We start from the raw sequence: 10,548 nt of genomic DNA on the forward strand, positions 1-10,548 counted from the left end.
TATAATCAAGCTTGCATCCGAAAAAGCAATAGTAATTTATAATTGGATTTCATTTTATCTTAATAAGTATTTTCTCCCTGCTATATGTAGGGACATGTGAATGATTTTATATAAATAATAATGGCAGACCAAAAGTGATTTATTAGACTTTACTTACCTTAAAAGTTTTACATTAAAAGTTTACCAATACAAAGGATAAAATGTTGATGTTGATATCATAACAACCTTCCTCAAGTCAGTACAATCATAATAACATAACAACTATTACCCTTTAATTATTCATTTTACATAAATTCTATTCAATGGTAAAAGTGATTGATAAGGCAAGTTAAAACCATAAACATGCTGAAACCATGAAAATCTGATGGATCCAACGTGCCTTGTAACTACATGGTTACAGAGTAAAATTTTTAAAAGGAAATTCTTTTGGAATCTTGCTTTCTAAACCATTTTAATTTAAACAATAAAATGGGTGGGTCGTGATGAATGATGACGATTGATCCAGTGGACCTAAGGCAAAGTGGCACACATCATGAGCGGGATGAGATGATTGATTTTGCCACCTTTTGGCTACATCCTCACTATCTTTCCATTTGGTAAAGTTGAAGGGGACCGAGTGTTATTTTAGATAAAAGTTAAGACATTTATGAAGTCCAAATCTAAAACCAGCAAAAACCAAACTCAGTGATCGATCTCATCGATCAGAGTAGACCACAAGTATATCTCGTGTGAATCACATCGGAGATGGCATTCGCAGGAACACAGCAGAAGTGCAAGGCATGCGAGAAGACGGTGTACGTGGTGGATCAGCTCACAGCCGATGGTTCAGTCTTTCACAAGGCCTGCTTCCGCTGCCATCATTGCAATGGCACCTTAAAGGTTCTTCCCTGCTATAAGATGGCTTTCTAGAATGAAATATACATTGTGACTACCCATCTAAACCAGGATCTGATATAGGTTGCATGTGTAGAGAGTATTAATAATTTAGACATCTATTTGTTTGAGCTCAGAGTATGGATCCTTCCTATGATTCACCCCACCTCACTATCACACCCCAGGTTGTAAACGCACCTCGTTTTTTCTTGGTGAAACAAATTCATGCACTGAAATAGAAGATAGTGTTCATAGGATAGGAAGTGTATTTTTGCTCAAGCATGAGGACCTTCTTTCATTTGGGCTTTCTCAGTTTGAGTCAATACACCCCAACACACTTATATATGCCCCAATGCTAGTGATGGATTGCACTCAAGACTGTTAAGGAACTATGGTTCCTTCTGTATCATTTCACTTGGCATACTGTACTTTGTTTTCTCGCCACGACTGTATTTATTGTTATACAGCTGGAGTGGACTTATATGATGTTTAGAACCTTCTCTGTTATTCCACAAATGACTGACTCAGATCTTGTATGCTATGTTGCCTGATCCTACTTGACAAAGCTTTCTAGTCTGAAAGTTTAGAACTTCCCCTGTTGTTGCCATCACTGTGCTCATTTTCTAAGATTTTGAACAAAATCACAGCCAAGGGCACTGCAGGGCCTTGGTATAACCTGATTAAGCCACTATATGATTTTCTTGATGTAGGAGAGGTCAGATCCTTTTTTTTACTTTCTTTGGTATTGGTTCTTTCCCTCATGACGAGACCGCAAATATGTATTTTCAATTTCTTTCCACGTGCTTAAGTATATCCCTCAATCATTATACTAACTCATCATTTGTGGTTTATCAGCTCAGCAACTATTCTTCTTTTGAAGGGGTGCTGTACTGCAAACCTCACTTCGATCAGCTCTTTAAGAGGACTGGAAGTCTTGACAAAAGTTTTGAAGGTAAGTAGAGGTTTATGTTTGCCTAAATGCATTTGGCTAAAATTTATTTATTTCATGTCTGGAGTGAGGGTCCTCTGCCGAGCCTAATGAGAGAATTTGCCATTGATCTAATATTTCCTCAACTTCTTGTAGGAACTCCCAAAGCTGTGAAAAATGAGAAGTTGAATGATGGTGAGGTACAGTATTACTCTATATCTCTTGGCAAGCTCTCAACCTGCAATAACTTATGATCATGTAGGTATCAAAGTATAATACATCTCTTGTCAGCTTACAGTGAGAAGTTACAAGGTTGTGACTATGTAGACAGGCATGGAGATGCTGTACTGTTTTTATCAGCATAAAGAATGTTGTAAAAGACATTCAGAGTTGGTACATATTTCTATTCAAATATACATGTATAACTTATAATCATGTTATTGTTCTGTTCTTAGACAATATCGCTTTATGGTCCCGTCATTACAATTGCAATTCCATTTTGAGGGCAGCTATTATCAACAACATTTGCTTGGCTGTCCCCTTACAAGTGTAAAGGGTTCTACATTTGGTTATTGAAAGTGTGAAGCGCAGTAATGAAATCTGCAAGAGCATCTTTATGATTAGATGTAAATCTAGATAGTCACAAAATCAGATTTTTAGGTAGTCTCAAAATCGGATTTCTTTAATTCAGAAGGTTGTTTCCTGCTGTGCATTAACTGTTTCCATTTATAAATAACTTCTGGTATGTGCAGATTAAGACACCCAACAGGGTCTCTGCTTTGTTTTCTGGCACACAAGAGAAATGCCTTGCTTGTGGAAATACAGTTTATCCCATTGAAAAGGTCATTATTTTTCAATGTTACCTTGTCCACCTTTAGGATTAGATTGGGCAACCTTGCCTGGTATTAAGTTAAAGTAAAGATGATACTGAATCTCAAAAGTATTTCCTGCTTGAAGCATAGAGAAAGACACTTTTGGTTCAGTCGTCAGCATGTCTTCATTATGTTCATAGTTATGGGTTTTTTGTCAAATGATCAACAAAGGAGTTTCTGACTGTAACATCTCAACTCAGGATTAATAAACTGTCTGGTTGGACATGCTCTTTTGTATTGCAGGTTTCTGTGGAAGGTGTGGGATACCACAAGGCATGCTTCAAGTGTATGCATGGTGGTTGTGTTATCAGTCCCTCGAACTATATTGCAATTGAGGGCAGGCTTTATTGCAAACATCACCATGCTCAGCTCTTCAAAGAAAAGGGCAATTATAGCCAACTTATCAAAACTCCATCTGTCAAAGAAGTATCAGAGAATTCAGTACACGAGTGATTATGCAGCTGAAGTTTGACAAAATTATCTTTGGTGCAATTATCCCCATTTGTTTGTTAGCAAGGTGCAATGTACAGTTTAACATGACTATTGGGGACATTGGTCTTTTATTTCAGTGATATCGTGTTTCAGCAAAACTATTTTCAAATTACCTTTTACAAATGGTTGTTTTGATCTGTGAGTTGGAGTGTTTCAATATTTATAATGCCTATGGGATTGGTACAGCTGAGTATTAGACTATTAGTTGAGGCGCATATACTAAGTTGAGTCCACGCACGGAAGACGCTGCTGCTGTTAAGTGGCTATTAGTGGCAGTTACCATAACTCACTTAATGCTCCTGTCTATAGCAATCCGTGTTATGTTTTAAAATTGATGTGAAAGTCTGGTTGAGGAAGAAAGAAGCAGGGGTTGTGCTGATCACTTGAGAATATGTTATATCGTTCAATGTTTCTCGAAAACATTTTCTGAGGTTTGAGATTTGTATTATTTCAAGGCCTTTGAATTTGCCTATAAACTGCTGTTATTGGTATTTTTTAACTGTTATATGTATAATTGCCCTTGGATTTGGTACTATTCAAACAACACATGGACTTAATTTCTTGTTAAATATGCATCTTAGAAACAATGGAATATGGTGAGATTTGGAATTCTATACAATGATGGATATGGGATTTGACTTTACAATAATTTATATACAGAGAATTGTGTTGGCAAGATATTCTGTTTTGTTTTATTTCATCTTCTGTTTACAGTGTGCACTGAAATTTAAGAATACTTGTGTTCCATCAATACCAAAATAATAGTAGGCTACCTATAGTTAAATATGTACTCTTTTAACAAAATTTCATTGATTGTACTTTAAGCTATCCCTTGATTTCAATTTTCCTTGGAATGGTCTGTACCATACCATCAGAAAACTACCCTTGGGCATAAGGATCAAAGATTCAGATGTGTTTGACTAGATAGACAGTTGCGTATCTGTTCTCCACAGGCCTTAGACATGTAAAATAATCATTTATTTTGCTGCAAAAGGGTTGGAATCTTCCACGTAGATCCACTTTAGGTTTGGATCAAAACTTCCTGACTCAGAAGTTTATTTTTATGTTGACATTTTAAAGTCCCCTCTCAGATTATTCCCTTGTGCACTCATGTTTGAGAGTTTCTCACGGATTTGGGAGGATGCCATGTGTTTGCAGGTTTAATGCTTGGTAAGTTCATCATTGTAAAGCTCGCCACTTTTCCATTCTCACCTCCCCGTTTTGCTTTTTAGCCCTTTCATTTCGTTGTTTGCAGAGTTGTATCTTCATCGACTCTTTTTGCTGTGTACTTTGACTCACTTGTAAATTTTCTCTTTGCAGATTTCTCCCTCGTACATAGCTGAGTTTGCAAATATTGTGCTGGTCTATGATGATGTTTTCCCTGTTGCAGAAAGTGCACAAGATGGAGCAGAGTAGAAGACAAACATTTTGTATTCATCAACATAACAATACTCTACATCCATGGTGTTCTTCATTACATGGGTGGTTTCCAACAGACAAGCAGCTGAAAGTTTCTCCAACTACCTAACATAGATTATCCTATGATGTCTACGTTAGCTTTACTTGGTTAGAAGTGAGAGTTCTGCTTCAGCAGGGGTGCAGAGTAAAAAGAGATCCAGCGTAGCAAATCAGTCAGCACTCTGGCACCCTAGTCCACCTCGATTTCAGCACATGTGTAGTGCTGGAATGAATTCACAGTATTATAATAAGACTCTAAGTAAGCGCAATAGTAGTAGGCCTTGAATGGCTGTATCATACTGTCCTTAAACAGTTCTGGAAGGTCCAGTTTACACCAGTCTAGTGCAGTTCAACTTTAGATGAGGCACTGCCATGAGGAGTTCCATTTCTAGAATTGGCACTGTTTCCAAGGCAGAAGATGCATGCATGGATGAAAACTTGGTCTTCTCCAGTTGAGACATGATATTCTAGGAAGAGAACTCATGTAGTAGAGGTGCACCAGTCCATGATGGCACTTGCTTTCTTAAGGTTATGGTTTTTCTTTTGTTGGAGGGCACATCACTGGGTGGTCTACATTCCATCTATCTCGTGTTCTCTCCTACTCTATAAAAGAGAGACACGCCACACCATTGTAATCATGGGTTGGATAGAAGTTTTGAGCAGTTTCTATCTCTCATGTTCTCTCCTAGTCTATAAAAAAGAGACACACCACACCATTGCAATTGTGGGTTAGATAAAGGTTTTGAACAATTTTCTGTGTATTTTTTTGTTGAAAGTAATAGAGACTTAATGTGTGATTAAGTGGTGGAAATCTGTTTGCTGTCATAATTTCCAGGGCACTGCTTTATGTAGAATTAGTATATACAGTCCATTGGTCCGAGTTCTTTTGAGTTACTGTTCATTCTAGTTCACCTATGTATATTCAGATTTAGCAGTGACAACAGTTATGAGAGTTAGTTAAGTTTCTATATTTCTTAGGTGTTTTTGCTAATCTGATCAGCATGTACTGAAATGTTAATATGGTACTAAAGCACGTTGTTTGAAATTTTCGAGATCTGTGTATGGAGTGGGTTACTAATTGTGAAAGGAAGCTGTCAGAGGATCTCAATGGGTGTCATGCCCTTGCTTCAGTGATTGAAGTGAACCAGGACATATGATAGATTGTTGGGTGTGATGCCCAAGTTGTTCCAGTGATAGGAGTGTTGATCCAGACATGTGATAGGTTGTTGATCTGATTTTTTCTTCAAGCTGACTTGTTTGGTGTCGTTGTGCCCTAGGAGTTGTAGGAATGATGACTCTTGGTGTCAGAGAATATCACATATTAGAAGAGACTTAGAATTTTGTATCACGAAAGTGGAAGTTGCAGAATCTATTGGATGAGTTTTATCCTTGGGGCTTTATGGAAAATAAGGTTACAAAACCTCCTACTCCCACATAGTTGGAAGAATATAATAATAAGATGTCCATGACAAAGCAAGTTATCCTTGACTCGGTTCAAGATCAGTTGATCCCTCACGTCACCAGAAAGCACTGATAAGGAAATGTTTGATGCTTTAGCCGCTCCATATCAAATTGAGAACATCAACCAGAAAATGCTTTTGGGGAACAAGCTCAATCAAAGATACACGAATGAGCAAGACAGGTATCATAAAAAATTATTTGTTGAATATTACCAAACTCCATTATGAGATTGCAGTAGTTGGAGTTGGAGAAGAGGCCAATAGCGGAGAGTTAATACTCATATCCTTGGATGATGGGTTTTCTTCTTCTTGGTAGTGTTTTCTTTGGGATGTTTATACCCAATATAAACTTCCCACCTTTGAGAAGCAATTGGGATGATTTCGTCCAGGAGGAGACAAAGATATTCCAATATAGAGGAGGAAGAGTAGAATATATCCCTCATTAGCAAGATGAAAAAAGGTAGTAAGAAGAGACCCAAGAGGGGTCAAAATACCATGAGAGAAACAAATTCTTTGGACCAAGGAAAAAACGAGTTATGCGAAGTGTTTCAAGTGCCACAAGATGAGCTGCAATGCATCTCAATGTCCTGAGAGGAAGAAAGCCAAGCAACATTAACAAGAGCTTGCAAGGAGTGCAGAAACTTCATCAGGAGTAAACGAATTACCATCCAAACTTGAGGCAACTTTCTCTCCATGGTATCATGCCATTCCACTAACACTATTCTTGGTGTAAGGTGGTATGTGGATAGTGGAGCATCCAGTCACATGACCTTATCAAAGTGCCTTTAATACATTGCAAGAATAAGAGGACATTGTATAGGTGGAGTTGGGCAAGATACCACTTGTCCAGTGATTGGAAATCGCTTTGTATCATTCCTCATGCCTCCTAGTGATGTTCATCAAGTGGATTATGTGTTGTATGTTCCTTGTTTAATGAAGAGACTTCTTTAGTTTCTTGCAAGATAGATCTACAATGTACGGTTAAGTTTGATGCTTAGCAAGAGGTCATTAGAAAATGTATCCCTAAACTTGGTCAAATTTTGGCTAGAGGAGTTTGTGATGGTGGCCTTTATATGCTACTTGCTCATCTAGTAAAGCAAGATGCCATGGCGGAGTGTTCTTCCAAATTTGTGGAGACAATTTCAAAACTCTTGTGGAATTAAGGATTAATTCCATGCAGGCAATATACAGGAGTATTAAAGAGTACTAGGACTAGGTTGTTGTTGAAGGATTATGTTGGCAAGAGAGGATTGATATTAATGAGACTCTTCAATAGCTGGAGGATTCTTCTAGAAAAAGGGAGTTGATCTTATTGAAGTTTTTTTTAGCTATTAAATATTTTGCGGTGCATGGGTGTGATACACAACTATTGAGATTGAAAAAAGGCCCAATATTGGTTGATGCATGCACCACAAGTTTATTATTCGAATATTGTGAATATTTACTCAAGTTGGGCTTTTGCAAGTATAGATATGTTTTTTAATTCTTTATTTAGTAGATCTAATCCACTTATTCTAATCTTGTATATAGATGATTTCAACATTGTAGGAAGTCCTAAGCAACTCATGTTGTGGTGTAAGAAGATTTTGACTAGGGAATTTAATTGAAAGACATAAGAGGTTGGAAGGTCGTTGATGAAGTTTTCCTTGTACAAGGGATCTACATGAACATATGAAGATTCTGAAGAGATTTTGCAAGTACTAAAGGAATTATTATTCTTAGTTTACATTACTTTGAATTTACAAGTCGTCAACATTCTTTTGAAGCTCTTAGCAAAGGGAGGTTTGAGATGTGTGATAGTATCATGTTTTAATACACAACACCTTCCTCACAAAGAGGGAGTGTTATTTTTACATGGTTGCTTAGAAGTGAGTACTACTTCAATAGTGGTGCAGTATAAAGAGTAGATCTAGCATAGTAGAACATTCAATAGTCTAGTTCACCTCAATTCTAATGGTGGATGTGATAATGCTAGAATGAAGGCAACAATATTAGAATAAGTGTCGAAGGTAAACAAAATAGTACAATAGGTATTGACTATTTCTAGCATATATATGCAACATGTTTTATTTGTTGTGCTTAGACAACTTCGAAGGTTCAATTTGCACTAATCTAGTACATTGTCAACTTTGGATTAGGCACTAGAATGAGGCAATTCCATTTTTAGAACTGGCATTGTTTCCAATGTAGAATATTCATGCATACATGTATAATCAATATTATCTAGCTGATGTGTGTTATTCTATGCAAAAAAATAAAAACCGATGTTGTAGGGCTCTCTAGTGCATGATGGTGCATGTTTTCTTACTATTAGTGGGAACACCACTAAGTGGTCTACATTCACCATATATCATGTTAACTCCTATTATAGAGAAGTAATATATGCCAAACCATCATAATAATGGATTAGATAAAAGGTTTTAGTGGTTTTCTTTGTATTTTTCTATTAGAAACAATAGATACTTGATGTGTGGTTACGCATAGGAAATTTATTTTCCATCAGACATTCTAAATCACTATTTTCTGTAGAATTAGTACATATAGTTCATTATTCTAAGTTGGTTTTTAGTTTCCTATTCATACTTCTCAATTTTCATGTATGTTGAGAGCTAATAATGACAAGAAGTTTGAGAGTTAGTTAAGTTCTCATCTTTCTTAGTTTTGTTTTTGTTGATTTGATCACAATGTACTAAATGACATTATGTTTAGTTTGCAAAGATTCTCATTGGTAAATGTGATGTGCCAAATAGGAATATTTGGAGAAAAAATCATAGATATCACTCCAATATATTGTAAAAACAAATAGAATGCATACATACTGGACAATATTAACTATAATCTACACTTTTATTGATATGGAAACGATATTCACTTGCCTCTTCAAGAGGGGAACATTCAATAGAGTAGAGCTCATATTACAAATGATTTCTAAGACATCTATTACAATGCTTCTACATCTTTATATAGTACTTTCTATCTTCTAAGGATGTTATAGAGAAGGAACTTTCTTGTGGGTGAAACCTTCTAGTAAGCATTCTAACAATAATTATGTTCACACTACTACAAGGGCCTTCATTAAGGATGTTATAGAGAAGGAACTTTATTGTGGGTGGAACCTTCTAGTAAGCATTGTAACAATAATTATGCTCATACTACTACATGGGCCTTCTTTATTAATGATGGCCTTGATACGTAGCAATACATAGTAATCTATCTACTTTGGGTTAGGGAGGTTAGGATCGTAACATGCCCTCCCCCTAAAAATAATCCTTGTCCTCAAGGTTGGAGATGTGAAAGGTGTTGTAGAATGGATGCTAGTTCCCATGTTACATACTTTGGTTGTGTATCATTCCATTGCATTAAAACTTCTTGGATAATATGTTGGTGGAGATGAAGCTCTCATTTTTCAAGTACATCCTTTGACTCCAACCAATTGAAACCTTTTTCTTTCAATTTAGGAAAACTAGTTTGAATAAGGAAATGGGATCCAATCACTTCTTTAAGCAAGAGACATGAAAGATGGGATGGATCTTTGAGTGGTCAGGAAGGTCTCGTTTGCAACCCACTGGGCGAATACAATTGAGGATCTTACGAGGGCCATAAATAATTGGAGCAACCTTTTGGTGGTGGTATTCTTTGAGGGAAGTTTGCATATATGGTTGTTAATTAAGGAACACATAATCCCCTTCTTCAAAATGGCATTCAGAGCGATGTTGATTAACTTGTTTCTTCATCTGATTCTTATCCATGACCAAACTATCATTGAGGATGTAAAGAATGTTGGCTTGGTCATACCTTTGAGACACTAGGTACTAGGTATGTAAGATAATACTAATGGTGGATTCTGGCCATAGACCACCTCAAAGGGGTCAAGATAATATTAATGGGGGATTTTGGCCATAGACCACCTCAAAGGGTGTAATATAATATTAATGGGGGCTTTTAGCCATACACCACCTCAAAGGGGTTCATGTGGGTAGCACCATGATAAAATTGCATTATGACACCATTTGGTTAGGGGTAACCATTGAACCCATTGGAACTATCATTCAGAATTAAATAACATCCAATAGGCTTCCAAGCACTTGTTGATAGCTTTATTATGACCATCATGCTCAGGGGTGGTACACAATACTAATGTGCAATTAAATGTCATGGAGATAAAACCACTATTTGTTGTGGGGAAAAGTATCCGATGCGGATGACCCTATCCCTACTCTAAAGGTGACAGTCTTTAGCAACAACTGAAAGTAAAGTTTTGATGATTTCCTTTATGAAAGTACAGAAAGAATGAAGAAAGATTAACCAACCTGGTGTCTTTCGCTTAGTCGATCCTTGTCCTCTCTCTTTGTCTCTTGTTCCCAGCTCCTTGCTCTCTTTGCCGGTCCAGCTACACACAGATCCTGCACAAAACAAGAGAGGAAACTACAAGATACAAGTACTCATAACTGATACATGGATTAGA

The 10,548-nt window shown here is 36.8% G+C and overlaps 1 protein-coding gene across 1 annotated transcript; it reads left to right on the top strand.

Annotated features, from left to right (window-relative positions):
- Positions 1-578: 578 nt before the first annotated feature.
- On the top strand, positions 579-3,709 carry LOC149232736 (LIM domain-containing protein WLIM1-like). Its single transcript, XM_089379482.1, has 5 exons — positions 579-879; positions 1,729-1,825; positions 1,958-2,001; positions 2,554-2,643; positions 2,917-3,709. The coding sequence occupies exons 1-5, from the start codon at positions 745-747 to the stop codon at positions 3,124-3,126; spliced, it is 576 nt and encodes a 191-aa protein (XP_089235608.1). The 5' UTR covers positions 579-744; the 3' UTR covers positions 3,127-3,709.
- The last annotated feature ends 6,839 nt before the right edge of the window (positions 3,710-10,548 follow it).

Source organism: Pinus tabuliformis, chromosome J (genome assembly GCF_031772625.1).
Source record: "Pinus tabuliformis cultivar Carrire ecotype Pingquan chromosome J, CPIR1, whole genome shotgun sequence".
Classification (NCBI taxonomy): domain Eukaryota; kingdom Viridiplantae; phylum Streptophyta; class Pinopsida; order Pinales; family Pinaceae; genus Pinus; species Pinus tabuliformis.